The sequence below is a fragment of the Chiloscyllium punctatum genome, chromosome 25 (genome assembly GCF_047496795.1).
Source record: "Chiloscyllium punctatum isolate Juve2018m chromosome 25, sChiPun1.3, whole genome shotgun sequence".
Classification (NCBI taxonomy): Eukaryota; Metazoa; Chordata; class Chondrichthyes; order Orectolobiformes; family Hemiscylliidae; genus Chiloscyllium; species Chiloscyllium punctatum.
Genome location: NC_092763.1, coordinates 71,877,442 through 71,898,974, shown reverse-complemented (window position 1 = coordinate 71,898,974; position 21,533 = coordinate 71,877,442). Strand labels below are relative to the sequence as shown.

Here is a 21,533-nt window from a genome sequence, read left to right as displayed (position 1 = left end):
GATTTCAAAACAGAGCTCGATATAGAAAAGTACAGCACAGAACAGGCCCTTGGGCCCACGATGTTGTCCCAAGGTTTAATCCTAATGTAAAATATAATAACTTAACCTACACACCCCTCAACTCACTGCTCTCCATGTGCCTGTCCAGCAGTTGCTTAAATGTCCCCACCGACTCTGCTTCCCCCACCACAGCTGGTAACACATTCCATGCATTCATAACTCTCTGCATAAATAACCTACCTCTGACGTCCCCTCTATACCTTTCTCCTAATATCTTATATCTATGACTCCGCGTATCAGTCAATCCTGCCCTGGGGAAAAGTCTCTGTCTATTGACTCTATCCATGCCCCTCATTACCTTGTACACCTTGATCAGGTCTCCTCTCTTCCTCCTTCTTTCCAGAGAGAAAGGTCTGAACTTATTCAACCTTTCTTCATAAGACAAGCCCTCCAGTCCAGGCAGCATCCTGGTAAACCTTCTTCGCACCCTCTCCAAAGCCTCTGTATCTTTCCTATAGTAGGGAGACCAGAACTGGACACAATATTCCAAGTGTGGTCTCACCAGGGACTTATACAGCTGTAGCAAAACCTTGCGGCTCTTAAATGCAATTCCCCTGTTAACGAAAGCCAAAACACCATATGCTTTCTTAAGAACTCTATCCACTTGGGTGGCAACTTTGAGGGATCAATGTACTTGCACACCCAGATCCCTCTGTTGCTCCACAGTGTCAAGAGCCCTGTCTTTAATCTTATATTCAGCATTCAAGTTCGACCTTCCAAAATGCATCACTTCGCATTTATCCAGGTTGAACTCCATCTGCCATTTCTCAGCGCAGCTCTGCATCATGTCTACGTCGCGCTGCAGCCCTCTATACTATCAACGACACCTCCAACCTTTGTCTCATCTGCAAATTTACTAACCCACCCCTCAACCTCCTCATCCATGTCATTCATAAAACTACAAAGAGCATAGGCCCAAGAACAGAGCCCAGCGGGACCCCACTCAACACTAACCTCCAGGTAGAACATTTTCCATCTACAACCACTCTCTGCCTTCTGTCAGCCAAACAATTCTGAATCCAGATAGCCAAATCACCCTGTTTCCCATACTTCCTGACTTTACGAATGAGCCTACCATGGGGAACCTTATTAAATGCCTTGAAGAAGTGCATATCCACCACATCCACTGCTCGGCCTTCGTCAACCTGTCTTGTCACCTTCTCAAAGAACTCAATAAGATTAGTGAAGCATGATCTGCCCCTCACAATCACATTATGCCAAACAGTCATAAATCCTATCCCTCAGAATCCTTTCCAAAACCTTGCTGACCACAGACGTAAGACTGATCTGTAATTGCCAGGATTTCCCTATTACCCTTCTTGAAAAGAGGAATATTCACCTCCTTCCAATCCTCTGGTACAACTCCCCTGGAGAGTGAGGAAGCAAATATCCTCGCCAGTGGCTTAGTAACCTCCTTTCTCGCTTCCCGGAGCGGCCTAGGATAAATCTGGTCTGGCTCTGGGGACTTATCAATCTTAATGTTTCCCAAAATTTCCAGCACATCAATTTCATCAATCTTGATCTGGTCAAGACTGTATCCCTGCTAAGGTGCTGGAAGACTGGAGAGTGGCTAACGATATGCCTTTATTTAAGAAAGGCTGTACACAGAAGTCTGAGAATGATTGACAGGTGAATCTGACATCAGCAGTGGGTAAGTTGCTGGAAAGGATTGAGAGATAGGAGTTACATGCATTTGGAGAGGCAAGAACTGATTAGGAATAGTCAGCACAGCTTTGTGCATGGGAAACTGTCTCACTGACTTGAATGTTGAGGACATAATCAAAAAGATTGAGGGCAGAACGGCAGACATTGTCTACGTAGTCTTTAATAAAGCCTTTGATAAGATTCCAAATGTCAGACTGATTAGTAAAATTACATCTCATGGGATTCAGGGAGAGTTTGCCAATTGGATACAAAATTGCTTGACAGTAGGATGAAAGAGGGTGATGGTGGAAGGTTGTTTTTTCAGACTGGAGGCCTTTAACTGGCAGTGTTCTCCAGGGTTCAGTGCTAGGTCCACTGTTGTTTGTCATTTGTATCAAAGAGTTCGATGAGAATTTAAGAGGCATGACTAGTAAGTTTGTGGATGACACCAAGATTAGTGGCCCTGTCGACAGTGAACAAGGTAATCCAAGATGGCAAAGGGATCTTGATCAATTGGGCCAACGGACTGAGGAGTTGCCGATGGAATTTAATTTGGATGAATGTGATGTTCATTTTACCAAAATGCAACATAAGAACTTGTACAGTTATTGGTACATCCCTGGGTAGTATTATTGAACAGAGACACCTAGGGATTCAGGTACACAGTTCTTTGAAAGTTGTGTTGCAGGTAGACAGGGTGGTTAAGGCGGCGTTTAGCGCACTTGACTTCATTGCTCAGTCCACTGACATAGGAGGTGGGACGTCATGGTCTTATGATCATGTTGAGGTTGTACAGGAAGCTGGTGAGGCTACTTTTGGAGTAGTGTGCGCAGTTCTGGTCACCCCGCTATAGGAAGGATATTATTAAATTTGAGGGGGTTCAGAAAAGATTTACCAGGATGTTGCTGGGAATGGAGGGCTTGAGTTATAAGGAGAGGGTAGCTAGGCTGGGACCTTTTTCACCGGAGCATAGGAGGTCGAGGGGTGTGTGACCTTATACAGGTTTATAAAATCATGAGGGACATATGTACAGTAAATAGCAAAAATCTTTCCCCTAGGGTGGATGTGTTCAAAATAAGGGGGCATATTTCTAAGGTAAGAGGAGAAAGATTTAAGAGGAGACCTGAGGGGCAACTTTTTCACTTGGGGGTGGTTTCTATGTGCAATGAACTGCCAGAGAAAGTGGTAGATGCAAGTACAGTTACAACATTTAGAAGATATTTGGACAGGTACATGAATAGAAAAGGTTCAGAGGGATCTGGGCCGAATGCAGGCAAATGGTTTAGTTTGGGAAACTTGGTCGGCATGGATGAGCTGAACCAAGGGGTCGGTTTCCATGTTATGACAATGTGAGAAAGAGTTTCAAGAGGTCATGCGCTGACAAGATCTTGGGTTGCAGAGGAGGCAAAGGGTGATGGGAAGGGAGACAGGCAAGCTTTGGAGCTAGCAGGAAGCACTTCAACTTCACTTTACACACATGCAGTATGGAACGGTTCTATGCCATCTTGCACAGCTCTGCTTTGCCCTGAAAACAAATATCAGGCACAAAAATCTCAAAGCCATTATCTGTACTTTGTGATGAAATTATCTATCCACCAAAAGAAACTGCAATACAATTTATTTGCCCTGAAGAACTTAAGTCTCAATTACTACCTTTTAGCTGCTTCAATAGTCGACTTACCTACACAAACATGCTTCTGAAGCAGGAAATAGGAACCCTGAGAATTCTTTCCCTTTCTCAGCTTGACATGTTTTGCAATTGCATTACCTCTATTATTAAGTAACATACACCAAGGGTCCAACCTTGTTGATCTTTACAGCAAGACCAACTACTGTCAAGATCTTTACAGCAAGTGACCAACTGGTACATTTATCCATTCTATCAACAGAGGGATCAGAGAGATCAAGACATGCATGCTTCCTCTATCCAATTGAGAAATATCTTACAAATTATTTATGGATTTGCAACAAGTTCCCTTAAAGTTTCTCTTTATAAACTGTATTTTGCCCATTTCTTAGATTCTGTACAAGAGAAGGTATAGCTGGAACAAAGTGAAAGCAGGACTCCCACAAAACGCGACTCTACTTGTTACTAGCAATCAAGATTCGATAGCTGTATGCAGAAATTACTCAAGAGTTCATCTTTCAAACAGTCTTACTTTGCAAGTTATTTCCAGTCCATAGGAATTTTCACCTCTACTTGACTGGCCACCTATCTTTTCAACTCGACTGATCACTCCCAGGGGGATGTCAAGAGTCATCGAGGGATCCTGTGCAAAAGCAAAAGAACATAATTGCTTAAGATTTTAATACATTCAGTTGTGTCACTTGCCTCAGACAACAAAACTTCAATTAAAATATTTTAGGAACGAATTACTCTTCAAGTAAGTGAAATATGATTAGATCGCATTATAGATGCTATTAGGCATCTGTCTAAGCACATGAAAACTTCAATCAAAATAAAACAGTTAAAGAAGTTTGGCTATCATAATATGGCCTTGTTAACTGCATCAAGTTATTAACCTTGTGGTAACTTATTTCTGCATCAAAATAAAAAAACTTGGTATTTTTAAAGACTTCCAGAAATTGAGAAATAATAAAAGAAATTAGGAGATTGGAAAGAAGGAATCCTATGAAATGCATGAAACCCTTATATTTCATTCATCTCCATTAACATTGACAATTTTCAGCAGGTTATGATGAAGCAATTTCTAAATCTTAGCAAGCTTTCAATATCCATTGGAGTAGAAATTTTGCAGAGCAGGTAAATTTTTTTCCTCTGGAACTTGCAAGCAAGATAGAGGAGCAGATGGAATTACAGCTCCCTCTTATACACAATTCAGTATCATGTCTCACCAAATAACAAATCAACAAAATTTATTTAAAAACAGGCATGACCACTCAAGTGCACAGTGCATAGTTCTTAACCTAACTTTAGGCAGGAAACATAGTGAGAAGGAATGCTATGGTGCTTCTACAAGTAAAGATTGGTTCTATTGTATCAGAGAATTAAGGCTTGAAAAGATTAAAAAATTGAGACCTACTCTTTCAGAGTATAATTGCAGAGAACATCTTAGATATGCAGAAGCTAAGATTCCAAGATCAATTGAACCAGCATTGCTATGACATGAATTTGGGCCAGTCTAGATTCGCTTATTGTCATTACGGCATAACTTGTTTCAAAACGTTCACATTTACTACACCTAGTCAGATTTTCCTCCTTTTGTGCCCCATTACATGGAATCAGTCTAGCTCAGTTGGCTTGCAGAGCAGCGTGATGCCAAAGGCATGGGTTCAATTCTCATCACTGGTTTGAGATTACCGTGAAGGAGTCTCCGTCTCAGCCTCTCTTCCTTCACCTGAGATCTGGTGACCCTCGGGTTAAATCACCACCAGTCACCTCTGGAATACAAAACAGGAATGCATAGAATCCTAACAGAAAAATTCAGGTTTTATCACTAACTGCAAAGGACAATTTTATTGAACCCTGCATTTACCCTATCACAAGACTCTCAGTGTCTAGAAGTTTCACAGGTTCAACGGCTTATTCAATCCATTGCTTCCTCTCTGTATTGATACAATTGGAATAACTGGAGATACACAAACTCAGTACAAACATTCTGAAGTTTGGCTATCATCTGGACGGTATTTGTGCAAGTTCCACTATATATCCCTGGTCTGTTATGGCTATCTGTTGGTAACATTTTTTTAAAATTGCATGAAACAACCTATTGGGATGCCTTTACACTGTGAAAGACAGCAAGTTACAGCTTCTTGAAATATGTGCAGGGGACGGGAAAATCAGAGCTTAGCCAGATTGGTGTATGCTTTCTTTCCCCTCAAACAGAATCACCCTCTACCAGTGGTGAACCAGTTGCATTGTTGATAAGAAACGGACTGAAAATGCTGGAAAAATTCAGCAGGTCTGGCAGTATCCGTAGAGAGAAAAAAAACAGAATTAAAGGTTCATGTTAATATTCTAAAGAGGAGTTATAAAGAGGAATTGAAAAGTTTTAACTCTTCCTCTTTCCACAGATACTGCCAGATCTCCTGAGTTTCTCCAGCGTTTTCTATGTTTGTTTCAGATTCCCAGCATTCACCATATTTTGCTTTTACTTTCTTTCATTAGATTAGGCTGTCGAGGTAGGTAGCGAATATACCACATGAACTTGAGAGGGATTAGAAGAAAAAGATCTGCTATTCTCAGAGCGTGCAGCAGGGTGTGCATCAGATTTAGTATGAAGAGAAGAAAACATGGGTTTTCAGACCAATTATAGCTATGCAGCTATGCCTGCGTTGTTAAATTGATCATAGGCCAGATTTTCAACCCATGTACAGAAACACATTGGAAGGTATACCTCGCAAATGAGTCAATAGAGAGCATGTGTGTATCATGTAGTCTTAGGGGGGTGGGAGAAAGGGGGTTGGAAACAAGACACTGCGCCTGCTGCAACACTTTTTTTCCTTTAGTATCTTCATGCTGAGTTCAGAGTTTTGCTGAAGATGTTCTCCTTGTACCTCACATTCAGAGTTTTATGTTTATTGCCATACACTTCTCAGATTGGCAGATAGGCCATGTTTGAAGGCTTGTGCCCTTTGAAGTATGTCAAAAAGGGTGGTACTGCAAAAAGCATAGCAGGTCAGGAATCCGAGGAGCAGGTGAGTCAATGTTTCGGGCAGAAGCCCGTCATCACAAATGTGGAGGGAGAAGGGGGCTGAGAGACAAATAGGGGGTCTGAGTGGGGGGGGTGGGGGTGGGGGAGAAGGTAAGTGAGATCAATGGCATCAACATTGCCTTCATTAGTTTCCAAATCTCCCCACCTCATCCCAGATCCAACCCTCCAACTCGGACCTGCCCTCTTGAATTGACCTACCTTCTTCCATCTTCCTTCCCAGCTATCCACTCCACCCTTCCCATTGATCTTTCACAACCACCTCCCACCTGCATCCACCTATCACCACCGCACCTAACCGTCCCCGCTCCCCCCCCCACCCCCGCAGCCCAAACCCCGTATTTGTCTCTTAGCCCCTTTCTCCCTCCAAAATCGTGATGACGGGCTTATGTCCGAAACATTGACTCCCTTGCTCCTCAGATGCCTGACCTGTGCACTTTTTCCAGTGCCATCCCTTTCGACTCTTGACTCTCCAGCATCTGCAGACCTCACTCTCCCTTTGAGCGTGTAAAAACTAAGAGGGAAGAAAGAGGCTGGACTGCCTTCATGACTAAAGAATTTATAATGGTGAGGTCAGGTGGATAAAGTGTGTAAAGATAACAGAGTCCCGTTTATTTGTTGCTCTCATGTGCCATCCAACATGACTGTTGTTAATTTGAGTTGCTACCTTTCAGCACACTGTTCAGGCAGGTGGCTTTTGTTTTACACATGAAATAACATCGAAACAAAAAAGGATGAGAAACACTGCTCATGATCAATGTCTTGCTTTCTTTTTCCTTTATTTGCCATCCCAATCTAATTTTGGTCATAGTGGAAAAATATGAATTAATAAGATGGGTGGAGAGAATTGGGAGAGGTCAAGAAAATATTTGAGTGGTAAAAAGTTTTCCACTACAGAAATCAATTTAGAATCTGTAAAAAGAAGCTAAAAACTTCCCTTAAGCTCTTAACGTTTAAAGTTGGGTGACCATCAGAAAGGAAACATTACAGAGGCAAAAATTCTCCAAACAGAAGGTTAAATTAAAGTAATGAATTTAAGAGCCAGCATTTCTCATGTAATATCATCTGTTTTCTTTTAAGTATAAACTAGCAAATAAATCACATCACCAAGGCCTTATAACGACTTAGAGTTCCGGTTGACCATTCAAGGCCATTCATTAGGATAATCAACTGCAAGGCTAACCAAAGTGGAATAGTTTTTAAAAAACAAATTTACACAAGTGCCTTGCATGTTTCGTCTATCCTAAAGTACTTGGTAAGCCATAAGTTACTTTCAAAATTAATAATCTTCCAAAAGGCAAAATTTACCCAGAACTTAATTTTTTTTTGAAAACAGGAAAATACACATGCCATAACTGCGACTAACCTCTCTAAGGAAGAATTTGACGGTCTAAAAAAGGTTCTGCAGCAACTCAGACATGACATTTCTGAATAAATTTCAAATTGAAATACAAAACCTAAACAAAAGTGGCTTCAGAAATGCCTGAGCTTTGTCAGTATCCAATGAGCTATAGGCTAGGGTAGTTCCAATTCTGTGTCAGGTCATCTGGTTTTAATGTGGTCATAGCATCAGTTTTGTTTAGGGAAGCAGAATTCAATTTGACACCTTCACACAATCATTGCTAAGTAATCCATGATGGAAGTGGATGTTGGGTAGGGTCAGGAACGGTCTTACACCGATTCCCTCAAGCAAATAGCCCGTTGACTCTGTTGGTTTGTATGAATAATGGTGAATAAGGTAAGATACCAGAGGGCAACAGTGGGACTTTAATAAGAGGACAGCAGCAAAATGTAGAAATGTGCATTAGCTTATGATGCATTTATACAATGTTATGGAACTTTTATAACTATTCTGGAATTGAATATTTGTTTCTGCAGTAGCAACACAGGTAGTTTGACTTATTATTCATTACAATATGCCAGATGTGGATATTCATAGGCAGCATAGGACTATTCGGGGGCTAAGGGATTTTAGAATACACTTATGCAATAAATAGGGAATTCTAGTAAACTTTCAATTCTATCTTTCCAGTAAAATTGAAGTCCTCGGATGCTGCTTGAACTGCTGTGCTCATCCAGCACCACTAATCCAGAATATTAATCGTACATATCTACAGCACAGATAAAGGCCATTTGGCTGATCAAGTCTGCGCTGGACAAAAACCACCATCTAACTATTCTAATCTCATTTTCCAGCACTTGACCCACAGCCTTGTATGTGTTAGTATTACAAGTGTACATCTAAATACTGAAATTTTGAGTGAGTTACTGCCTCTACCACCCTTACGGGTAGTGAGTTCCAGATTCCCATTACCTATTTAGGTACAATCTTTTTCCTCCTATCTCCTCTAAACTTTCTGGCCCTTACCATAAATCTGTGTCTCCTGGTCATTCAACCCTTCACCAAAGGGGAAAGTCTCTTCCCATCTACCCTGGGTATGCTAATAGTTTACCACAAAGCAAATAAAAACTAAATACACTTAGTTCTGAAAAATAGAGCTGTACTCGAGCAAAATCTTTCGGACAGACATAATTATCTGTTTCAGGCATTAAATTTGTTATTCAAGTTTATGGTTACACTGAAGATGGAAAAACATTGCAGAACTAGGGCCAATCTCAATATTTCCTAACTCTTACAATATCTTGAATGTCCCAGATTAAAACACAAAGCATTACTTTTGTCGGTACCATGGCAACAATGTGGTGAACTTTAAAAGAAAAAAATATCATACACATATTTGTCTCATCTCTAAACCAATCTGTCCATCCCCGGGAAGGAAACACCACAAACAAGGCTTTCTTCCCAAAGTAAGGAACTTCTCTTACAGCGTTCAGTCTTTTTACCCGCTTGAGCCAAACTTTGCCAGAGCCAAAAGCTTGCCATTGACTTTCTTAAATGTAGAAACTAAACATGCTGGCAAGGGGAGGAAGGGGTAAAATTATCCAAGATTTCCTTGATGTTCATTTAACTGGCTACCTCATGTGCAGAGGAGCAAGTGGATACCAGATGAAAACACTGTCGTTGCATCTTTCCCTGTTCGAAAGACAGCCACTAACTGCTTACAAAAAGAGTTGATGCTTGCACAATTTTTTAAAAGTGTGGCTTTACTTCAGACAGAATGGCCACTTTAGAAAATGAGGTGACAGTGGGAACTTAATTTAAAATGACAAATGAGATCAAAACCCATAGGCAGAACAATGCTAAATAAGTTAAATAAATTCTAGACAACAGCAAACAACAACATGAAACCTTTATTTTTTATGAAAGATTCATAGGTCAGGTGGGCTGGCAGAGAAGCCTACATGCATGCCAACTAATGATGCAGTTTTTAGTGTAAACATGGAAACATTTTATGTTTAACAAGCAGAGACAGTGAATCCAATTTAGAATGTTTTGAATTTCATTTTCCTTTTCGTTTCCCTCCATTGATATAGCTTATAAATGTGGAAACTTTTCACTATGTCAGCAGCATGAACAGTGCACAGTACAATCGATCTTGCATAGAATTTACTGAAGGGCACAAGTATTACTTTTAATGCAAACAGAGGAATGCAGGAAGTAGGAGCAAAATAGGACCATTTGCACCAATGAACTTGTGCTCCACCATTCAAACAGATAATAGCTGATCATCTCCATTTATACCATTTCTCCCCAGCATCACCATATCTCGGTGTCATTTGTATCCAGAAAAATTCACACTTTTGCCTTGAACCTGTTCAGTGATTGAGCTTCCAGAGTCTTCTGGTGGGAAAGAATACCAAAGATGCATCTCCTTCCGCATGATGAAATTATTTCTCATTTCATTCTTTAACAGGCCAGTCCTTAATTTCAATTCCGCAGCCAGGCAAACCACCTATTTGGGTGCACTCTGTCATACTCCATAAGAATGGAGGTCACCTGTGATTTCTCAAACTTTTTCATGAGAATACAGGCCCAGTTGCTTCAATATCTCCTCTTAAAACAATCCCATCAATTGAGTGGTTATTCTGGTAAACCTTCAATGCACTCACTCTAAGGCAAATCCATCTTTCTTCAGAAAAACAGTACATACTATTCCAGATGCAATATCTCAAGGCTCTATACAATTGCAGCATGACATCTTTACTCCAGTGCTGGTGTGGATAAGTGTGATAACATCAATCCAAGGACAAGCCAAACAGACACACACACAAGAGCTTCTGCCATGCTCTACACATTTAGTCACCCTACTAGGTAACATCTTCAGTGGGCCTCCAGGTGAAGCACTACTGCTGATCCCTGCTTTCTATTTATAGGTTTGTGTTTCTTTGGGTTGGTAATGTTATTTCCTTTGGTGATGTTATTTCCTGTGGTGATGTCCATTTCCTGTTCTTTTTCTCAGGGCGTGGTAGATGGGGTCTAACTCAATGTTTGTTGATAGAGTTCTGGTTGGAATGCCATGCTTCTACAAATTTTGGTGCATGTCTCTGTTTGACTTGTCCTAGGATGGATGTGTTATCCTAGTCGAAGTGTTGTCCTTCCTTAACTGTATGTAAGGATACTAGTGATGGTGGGTCATGTCGTTTTGTGACTAGTTGATATTCATGTATCCTGGTGGCTAGTTTTCTCCTTGTTTGTTTAATGTAGTGTTTGTAACAGTTCTCGCAAGGAATTTCGTAAATGTCTTTCATTTTGTTTGTTGCCTGTATAGGGTCTTTCAAGTTCATTAGCTGCTGTTTTAGTGTGTTGGTGAGTTTGTGGGCTACCATGATGCCAGGAGGTCTGAGTAGTCTGGCATCATGTCATTTCAGAGATGTCTTTGATGCAGGGAGAGTGGCTAGGATTTCTGGGCATAGCTGGTCTGCTTGTTTGGGTTTTATGCTGAGAAATCAACAGACTGTGTTCATTGGGTACCCATTCTTTTTGAATACGCTGTATAGGTGATTTTCTTCTGTTCTTTGTAGTTCCTTGGTGCGGCAGCATGTGGTGGCTCATTGAAATAATGTTGTAATGCAGCTGCTAATACAGAAGAGGAAGGACACCACTTTGACTTAAACAATACATCCATCCTCTGACAAGCCAAACAGAGACACGCAAGAGAATTCCTAGAAGCATGGCATTCCGACCTGAACTCCATCAACAAACATATCAATTTGGATCCCATCTATCACCCTCTGAGAAAATGACATCACCAACACAAGGAAACCTAAACACAAACAGCACGGTGGCACGGTGGTTAGCACTGCTGCCTCCACACTGAGTGTGTGGAGTTTGCACATTCTCCCCGTGTCTGCGTGGGTTTCCTCCCACAGTCCAAAAATGCGCAGTTTAGATGAATTGGCCATGCTAAATTGCTCGCAGTGTTAGGTGAAGGGGTAAATGTAGGGGAATGGGTCTGGGTGGGTTGCACTTCGGTGGGATGGTGTGGATTTGTTGGCCGATGGGCCTGTTTCCACACTAAGTAATCTAAATCTAATCTAAACAAACAAAGCAGGCCATAACATCAGTGCTTACCAGAGGCTCACTGATGATATTACCTAGTCTGGTGACAAAATGTCTGAAAACAAACCTACCAGCTCAACAAGCAAACTTACATCCAGAACCTCAACCTGAGCCTCACATCTTCTCCAAACAGATTTGTACAGTCTCCTTGAATGCTCCTCAACTCGCATTCGTAGCAAATACGTGTCATCAGCCAATTCAAAAATATTAGATTTGGTAGCCACATCCATAGTGCTGGAAAATGATATGCAACAATCCAGAACAAAAAAAAATGAATGGGTGGACAGCTGATTTCAGTGGGGCTAGAAAAGAGGCGAGCATGATTGATTGGAAGAGGAAGTTGCAAGCAAGATCAGTGACTGAACAATAAGCCACCTTCAAGGTGCAGATGGTTTCAGTACAGTCAAAATATATTCCCTGCAATGGAAAAGGTAAGACAGAGAAATACAGAATTTCATGCAGATGGAAACTTAAGTCAGAAAGACAAGCTTATAACTACAACTGAGAATCACCAGAAATATTGAAGTTTTAGGGGAGCAGTGGAAAAACAAATAAGAAAAGCCAAAAGGGACTATGAGAAAAGGCCAATGAACAAAGGGAAGTCTTCTATATGTATATAAATAGTAAGAGGTGCTAAAAGAAGAGCAGGAGTGATTAGAGACCAAAAAGAGGATTTACAGAAGGAGAGGGACCCTCAGGACACATGTTAGACCTCAGCTGGACTACTATGCAACTGTGGGCTCCACATTATAGGAAAGATGTGAATGCATTGGGGAGAGCGAAGAAGCAAGTTACAAGAATGTTTCCATGATTGAGAAACGTCAGTTATAATGATAGATTAAAGAAGTTGTGACTATTCTCCTTGGAGGCCGAGAGGAGAACTGGAGGTTTTCAACATCATGATGGTGCTGGACAGAACAGATAGAGTGAAGCTATTTCAGATTATAAAAGCAACGAGAACGAGAGAGCAAAGATTTAAAGTAACGTGCAAATGAAGCGAGGCTGATAAAGAAAACAATTTCACACAGAGTAGTTAGGGTATAGAATGCATGGCCTGCAAATATGTTGAAGGCTGATTCAATTGAGGCATTCAAGAGGGAACTGGATGCTTTTTGGATAATAATGGTGTGCAGTGGTATTGGGAAAAGGCAGGTGATTGACACCAGATAGAACTGGTGCCAGCACAATGGGCCAAATGGCTTCTTCTGCATCATAATTCTGTGATTCAGAAAATCGTTTATACAGATTGTGAACAATTTGACCCTAAGCACTGACCATGCAGGAATCATTCAGAACAAATGGCATCGTAAGAAGGACCTGTTTATTCCTGTTACATATTTTAGAAACAGAAAATAGGGGCAGGAGTAGGTGTTGGAGAGCCTGGTTCAACCTTCAATATCATGGCTGATAACCAACTCAGTCTCCTGTTCCTATTCTCCCCAAATCCTTTGATTCCCAAGAATTTTATCACCATTTTTCTTGAAAGTCTTCAATATTTTGGCATCAACAATTTCCAGGTTCAGCAGACTGACCAACTTCTGGGTGAAGAACTTACTCTGCATCCCAGCATTAAAAGGGCTATCCCTTATCCTTAGACTGTGATGTCCAGTTCTGCACTTCACAGTCATTAAGAACACCCTTCCTGCAATTACCTGTCTAAACTAATTCAAATTTTATAGGTTTCACCGAGATTTCCTCTCATTCTTCTAAACTCTAGTGAATATCATCTTAATCAATCCATGTATGTCAGTCTCGCCACCCCATGAATCAGGTTGGTAAGCCTTCACTGCACTCCCTCAATAACCAGGACATCCTTCTTTGGATAAGGTGGTCAAAACTGCACACAACGTTCCAAGTGTGGTCTTATCGACAGTGGTATCTGGCTCACATAGTCAAATCCTCTTGCTATGAAGACTAATAGACCCATTTGCCGCCTTCACAGCATTCTGCACCTGCATGCTTACTTTCAGCCACTGGTGCACAAAGATATCCAGATCTTAGATTGGGGAGAAAGGGAGCTGCACTATCACCATTCAGATAATAATCTGCCTACCCATTTTTGCTACCAAAGTAAACCGCACATTTATACATATACTGCATCAGTCAGACATTTACCCACCCACTTGTCCACATCATACTGAAGCGTCTTTGGATTCTCCTCACAACAGACCCTCTCACCCAGCTTTGCGTAGTCTGCAAACCTGGAGATATGACATGCAGTCATCCACATCATTAATTTAAATTGTGAATACCTGGGATAAAAGCATTGTTCCCTATTGTACCCAACTAGTCACTGCCAGCCATGCAGAAAAAGATCAATTTATGTATATTACTTTCTGTTAACCAAGTCTTAACCCATAGCAGTATATTACACCAAATTCCACAGGCTTTCATTTTGTTCAGTAAACTCCTGCATGGGACCTTAAGACAACCTTCAGTTCATCTGATTCATTGGTTCTCCTTCATCTATGCGCAACAAGTAACATCCTCAAAAGCTTCAACAGTTTGGCAAACAGAATTTCCCTTTCATAAATCCACACAGAATAGTATGATTGGGTAAAGTCAAAGTAACCCATTATCACATCCTTTAAACAGGTTCTTTCATTTCCCCACTGCTGGCCACAAACTGACAGACCTGTAGCTCTCCACTCTCCAAATAGTGGGGTTAAATGTGTTACCTTCCAGTTTTCAGAACACTTCCCAGAATCGATAGAATTTTGAAAGATAGCCACCAAAGCTTTCATTATTTCTACAGCCCCACCTTCATAACTCTGGGATATAGCTCATCTCATACAGAGAACGTGGCAAGTTTCATTTGGAAATTAATTTTGAAGACTCTCTCTTTATTAATGTTAGTTAATTTCAGCTCCTCATTTTTCAATTCCCTTGGTTTCATTGTACTTACAGGTGATTTTCTGTATATTTCTGAGAAGACAGACTCTACCATTTCCCGATTCTCCATTTTAGATTCTCCTGTCTCTACCTGAAATGGATCCAGAATTCTCCATTCTAATCTTATTTCATGTACCTAAAGAAGTTTTTACAGTCCAGCTTTCATTGGTTTTCATTGATATATCCCCCATTATTCACAAGTTCCATACTCTTTTTTTGTTGGCTTCAAAAGGCTTCCCATCCTCAGATTGACCACTTATACTGGCAACTTTATAAGCTACTTCCTCAAATCTAATGCAATCTTTAACTTATTTTGTAAGCCACAGTCTATTCTCCTTTCATTTTGTTTTGCCTCAGTCAAACATATTTTGAGGAGACCATAGAATATTCCTTTAAATACTCTAAATACTTTAAACACAATCTAGTCCCACCTGCCAGCACCTGGCCCATATCTCCTCCAAACCCTTCTTATTCATATACCCATCCAAATGCCTTTTAAATGTTGCAATCGTACTAGCCTCCACTTCCTCTGGCAGCTCATTCCATACAGGTACCACCCTCTGCGTGAAAACGTTGCCCCTTAGGTCTCTTTTATATCTTTCCCCTCCCACCCTAAACCAATGCCCTCTAGTTCTGGATTTCCCCACTCCAGGGAAGAGACTTTGTCTACTTAACCTATCCATGTCCCTCATGGTTTTATAAATCTCAATAAGGTCACCCCTCAGCCTCCAACACTCCAGGGAAAACAGCCCTAGCCTATTCAACCTCTCCCTATAACTCAAATCCTCCAACCTTGGCAACATCCTTGTAAATCTTTTCTGAACCCTTTCAAGTTTCACAACATCCTTCTGATAGGAAGGAGACCAGAACGGCACGCAATATTTCAACAGTGGCCTAACCAATGACCTCTTCAGCCGCAACATGACCTCCCAACTCCTGTACTCAACACTCTGACCAACAAAGCATACCAAATGCCTTCTTCACTGTCCTCCCTATCTGCGACTCCACTTTCAAGGAGCTATGAACCTGCACTCCAAGGTCTCTTTGTTCAGCAACACTCTCCAGGATCTTAGCATTAAGTGTACAAGTTCTGCTAAGATTTGCTTTCCCAAAATGCAGCACCTCGCATTTATCTAAATTAAACTCCATCTGCCACTTCTCAACCCATTGGTCCATCTGATCTGAGGTAACCTTCTTCAGTGTCCACTACACCTCTAATTATGGTGTCATCTACAAACTTACTAAGTATACCTCTTATGCTCACATCCAAATAATTTATATGAATGACAAAAAGCAGTGGACACAGCACCGATCCTTGTGGCACTCCACTTTTCACTGCTTTGTCATGAATGCTATTTGCATTCATATTGAGTAACATTACCTTTGACTTTTTAACATGACTCCAACCTGATGCTTGCCTTCACTTGACAAAAACACAGAATGGTGATTGCTCAAATCAGTATACACTTAAATATCCATTTTAAATCATACCTTTTGCTCATGCCTCCAACATCATGATGTGATAACTTATACCATGAGACCTTTGCTCTGGACTAATAACTGGGGCTTTTTGGACATGACACTTTTGAAATCATGCACAACATTTAACTCCTCCTGTAATGATGCAAGCAAGTCAAGCTTTCTAATGAAAGCTGTAATCTAATTGACTAAAGAAACATTCAACCAGTTTTTCAGCAAATTAGAAATCAATTTCACTTTCATTTGTTAAAGACTTATTGGAGACAGCACGTATAATAAAATGATTTTGAAATGTAAATGAATGATACATGAAAAACAGAAAATTAAAGAAAGATTACATTTAAAAACATTTGTATGTGACAAAATAGCTGAAATATTAAAAATAAATCCGAAAAAGTGTTCATTTACATTGCATTGATATTATAGGCATAAAGATTATTGGAAAAGACTTGGAGAAAGCATACCGTTTCAAGTCACTGAGGTCAAGTTTGACAGAAGATGGAAGCAAGGAGATGGAAATTAAGCACCATGTGAGCACTGTTTGTTGTAATCAGCAGTGTAGTGGAGTTGAGAGATAGAAAAGCATCATTGAAACTGAAAGGAAGAATTTACAAGAAAGACTTGCATAGCATTGAAACGTAGACAACATCAAGAGATGAACAACAGCTACATACAAATAAGATGCAAATACTGATATGCATATGTGGAGGGTAAGGGGACAAATCAAAATGAGGAAATAGTACATCACAGGCTCAAGGCAGATTGTGGGAGCATTGAAAAACATAGCTGAGAAGAGATGGGAATGATAATGCTGTGGATGGAGAGAAATGTGATGCGATGAGTGATGGGACAGTCAAAAAGGAGAAGAACAGACAGGTAACAGAGCAAATAGAAAGATGCAGTGACAAGATACTTAAAGGCAGTGGAATCAGATGAGGAATGGGTGCTTGCCAGAAGAAGGATTTTCAGCCAGCATTGTGGTGACTCCAAGTAAAATCGGTGAAGCTATTATGGTATAAAGCTACGCCAACAATTCTGAAATGCTATTTAGTTTTTACCAATTTGTGAAACATCAACCAAGTGACCAATTCAGAGAGTCCATTATTTCCTGAAACTAGTGACATAGATTTAATTTTGTACGAAACCAATAAATGACATTACAAGGGCTGCAAATTTTCTCTCAAGATTAACTGCAAGTCTCCAGGTAGTGAACATGAACATCAGTGCTGCTTCTTATTGCATTAATAAATAATGCAGCAAAAAAAATGTGAAATTCTAGAAGTGAGAAAGAAATCTGATTTTACTGAAAGTAAAATATATAGAGATGCTGGGAATCTGAAACGAAACACTAAGCTTGACAACATTCAGTTTGGCAGACACCATCTAGGGAGGAAGAAACACAGTTAAACATTTCAGGTCTTTTTATCAAAACTGAAAACTAGCAACTTCTGATGAAAGGTTACTGACTGGAAACATTAACTGTTTACCATTCCATAGATACTGCCTGACCCAATTTTATTTCTCACTAAGTATTACCGTTGTGGCTCATTTACTTGAATTCAGATAGTTTTATGGCTTCTAAAATAGTATTATTTCAACAATAATGCAAGTACAGAGATTGAATGAATCGATAGATTTAATTAGTGTAGAAATTCAAATATTTTCCAGCTTAAACAAGACTATCTCAGTTTCTCGATAAATTACATATGAAGCATTCAGTTTGGCCATTACTTTCATTCATCATTCTAATATTACCAATAAAATGCACCCAGCCACAAAAGCAACCTAATAAACTTTCTAAGCAAATATTCTTATGCGTCACTTTAATCTTTCAAACTTTTGAAACCAAAAGCTTCTTCCACTCTTTCCTCTCACTTCCATACCAAAAGCTACATTGACAACAGTTTAATACTAATACAAGAACAATTTCTTGCAAAAATCTGATATAAACAATCGTATTTTTACTTCAGAGGAGTTACAGCAAGCCTTCTGTGAAACATAATGGTACAGAAATTTAGTTTTATTCATTCATGGAATTTGGATATTACTGGCAAGGCCAGCCTTTTTCGTCCATTCCTCAATACTCTTACAATTACTCACTTGGTAATTTCAGAGGGCATTTAAGAGTCGACCACATTGCTAAGAGTCTGGAGTCAGGAATGACAGCAATGTCTCAGGGAAGTACCTTAGGCCCAAACACCCTCAGCTGTTGCAATTATCTTCCTTCCATAAAGTCAGAAGTGGGGTATTATACAATCATCAGTGTGTGTGTGCTATGTTCAGCATTATTCATGACACCTCAGACACCAAAGAGGATTGATGCGGGCAGAGCAGTAGCTGTGATCTATATGGACTTCAGTAAGGCATTCCATTGAAGGCAAGGCTCCCCATGGGAGACTGATTAGCAAGGTTAGATCTCATGGAATACAGGGAGAAGTAGCCATTTGGATACAGAACTGGCTCAAAGGTAGAAGACAGAGGGTGGTGGTGGAGAGCTGTTTTTCAGACTGGAGGCCTGTGACCAGTGGAGTGTTACAAGGATCAGTGGTGGGTACACTATTTTTCATCATTTATATAAATGATTTGGATGTGAGCATAAGAGGAATAGTTACTAAGTTTGCAGATGACACCAAAATTAGAGGTGTAGTGGATAGCAAAGAAGATTACCTCAGATTACAACAGGATCTCAAACAGATGGGCCAATAGGCTGAGAAGTGGCAGATGAAGATTAAATTAGATCAATGAAGGATGCTACATTTTGCGAAAGCAAAATGTTAGCAGGACTTATACACTAAATGGTAAGGTCCTAGGGAATGCTGCTGAACAAAGATAGCTTCGGGAGCAGGTTCATAACTCCTTGAAAGTGGAGTCGATAGGATAGTTAAGGTGACATTTGGTATGCTTTCTTTTATTGGTCAGAGTATTGAGTACAAGAGCTGGGAGGTCATGTTGCAGCCGAACAGGACATTGGTTAGGCCATTGTTGGAATATTGTGTGCAATTCTGGTGTCCTTCCTATCGGAAGGATGTTGTGAAACTTGAAAGAGTTCAGAAAAGATTTACAAGGATGTTGCCAGGGTTGAAGGATTTGAGCTGTAGGCAGAGGTTGAATAGGCTAAGGCTGTTTTCCCTGGAGTGTCGGAGGCTGAGGGGTGACCTTATAGAGGTTTACAAAATTGAAGGGCATGATAGGGTAAATAGACAAAATCTTTTCCCTGGGGTGGGTGAGTCCAGAACTAGAGGGCCTAGGTTTAGAATGAGAGGGGAAAGATATAAAAGAGACCTAAGGGGCAACTTTTTCACATAGAGGGTGGTACGTGCATGGAATGAGCTGCAGAGGATGTGGTGGAGGCTAGTACAATTGCAACATTTAAAAGGCATTTGGATGGGTTTAGAGGGATATGGGCCGGGTGCTGGCAGGTGGATCTAGATTGGGTTGGGATATCTGGTCGACATGGACAAGTTGGACCAAAGGGTCTGCTTCAATGCTGTACCTCTCTATGACTGAAGCAGTCCATGTTGAAGTGCAGCAAGACCATTCAGGTTTGGGCTGGTAAATGGACAGCAACATTCACACCACAGAGGTGCCAGGTAACAATCATGCCAAAAAGACCGAATCTAACCATCATCCTTTTACTTTCAATGGCATTATTCAGACCGAGTTACCTACAATCAATATCCATTATGAATGTTGTGATAGGATGTGAATCCATTTCTCCAGCACATCACCTCGAGCCTTTGGATTGCATAACTCGTGATATTACCATTATTGCACAATCACACTGATTGATACACATTGTTCAACTGTCAAGTTGATGAGTAGAACGTTAATACTGGAGCAGGACCTGTATTTAATATAACAGTAAATAATACTACATACATGTCTGCGGCTCACTTACAACCCCTACCATCCTTCACTGTACTCCTCCCCCACCCCAACCAACAACTGAAAAACTGCTACAACAGTAGTGAGGGCTTGATTTAGGGATAAAGACAAGGGTAAAATGTATGGAATTAAGGTGTGACTTCAGGATCACTGATGGATTAATAGTTAGAGGCATCTATGAGATTTGCATTAGTGTATCGGAGAGAATCAAGATGAATAATTCCATGCCACCCTGACAGTGTGTCAGTGCTGCCACGTCAGCATGTACAATGATGGTTTACCAACGCACTGCCAAACTTACCAAAGCACCAGTTATCAGCTTATATCAATCATATGTCAGTTAAAAGGCACAACAGATGCAATCCCACATGCTAGAGATTCTGAAGCCCCATGTCAGCTACAAACTTTCCATAAAAGTCTATATAACACGAAACCAGGAGCATCAGTATCCGATGCTTGTACTGACATTGTAAGAGCAACATATTAGCACTTGACGTTTTACCATCCAAGTATTCACTGAATAGTCACACATCAATCTTGGAACCAGAAACCAACATTTGATTCAAATATCTAACATGTTAAGCATATACAAAGCTCTCAGAAAATCAGATTGCATAAACTTGCTGCCATATGCCACAGTGGGTTTCCTTGGAAAAGGCATCAAATATTTCACTACCTGACTTTTGCAGACTACACATGATCATCAAAAAATACACGCTTGTCTAAATATGGAATTGAATGTACCAATGCATGCCTCCAAAAAATGAGATATGATCAAAACCTGCAACTCAAGTAACACACAAGGCAATACAAAATTGCTGAATTTAAGTTGAAAAACAGTCCTTGCACTCAAGCCCAGAACGGAAAACTAGTTTTTGAATCAGACAGGATGTCTGACACTATTGAAAAATAGTCTAAGTAGCCAAGTGTTCAGCATCAGAGAAGCAGAAGAAAAATAAAGTTGAGACTAGTTTCCTTCTGTTGCAAGCATGAACAGACATTGTGGTCACTTGCTTCAGAAATGCAAGGCCTTTAGGGTGTTTTGCTACAATTTTTCATTTTAAGTCAGTGTCCTTCCTCTTAATTGCTCGTAAGTGAATCCTGCTGGGACAGTGACATTTGTGAGTGTCCACATTTACAGATAATGATGGAGGCAGTCTTAATTGCAACTTTTCCCCATGAAATTGCCCACTGACACACACTAGCTGAACCCAGATATGGACAACGGCCATTTTCCTGAAGAAGGGCTGATGCGCGAAACATCGATTCTCCTGTTCCTTGGATGCTGCCTGACCTGCTGCGCTTTTCCAGCAACACATTTTCAGCAATGGCCACTTTAGCAATCCTGTGGTTTTATGCCAATGCTTATATGAAGTTTACTTCAGCATATTCAGAAGGGGAGGAGTACCAAAAGGAGGGAAAAATGGGCGAGATAAAAC

At 40.5% G+C, this 21,533-nt stretch overlaps 1 protein-coding gene across 3 annotated transcripts in view; it reads right to left on the bottom strand.

The window, feature by feature from the left end:
* The window catches only part of mtm1 (myotubularin 1), a 160,470-nt gene that overhangs the window by 82,328 nt on the left and 56,609 nt on the right, over positions 1-21,533 (bottom strand). For all 3 annotated transcript variants that reach the window (XM_072595538.1, XM_072595539.1, XM_072595541.1), the window contains one exon: positions 3,864-3,974. In XM_072595538.1, coding sequence (XP_072451639.1) covers positions 3,864-3,974 — 111 coding nt within the window. The remainder of the gene's footprint in view (positions 1-3,863; positions 3,975-21,533) is intronic.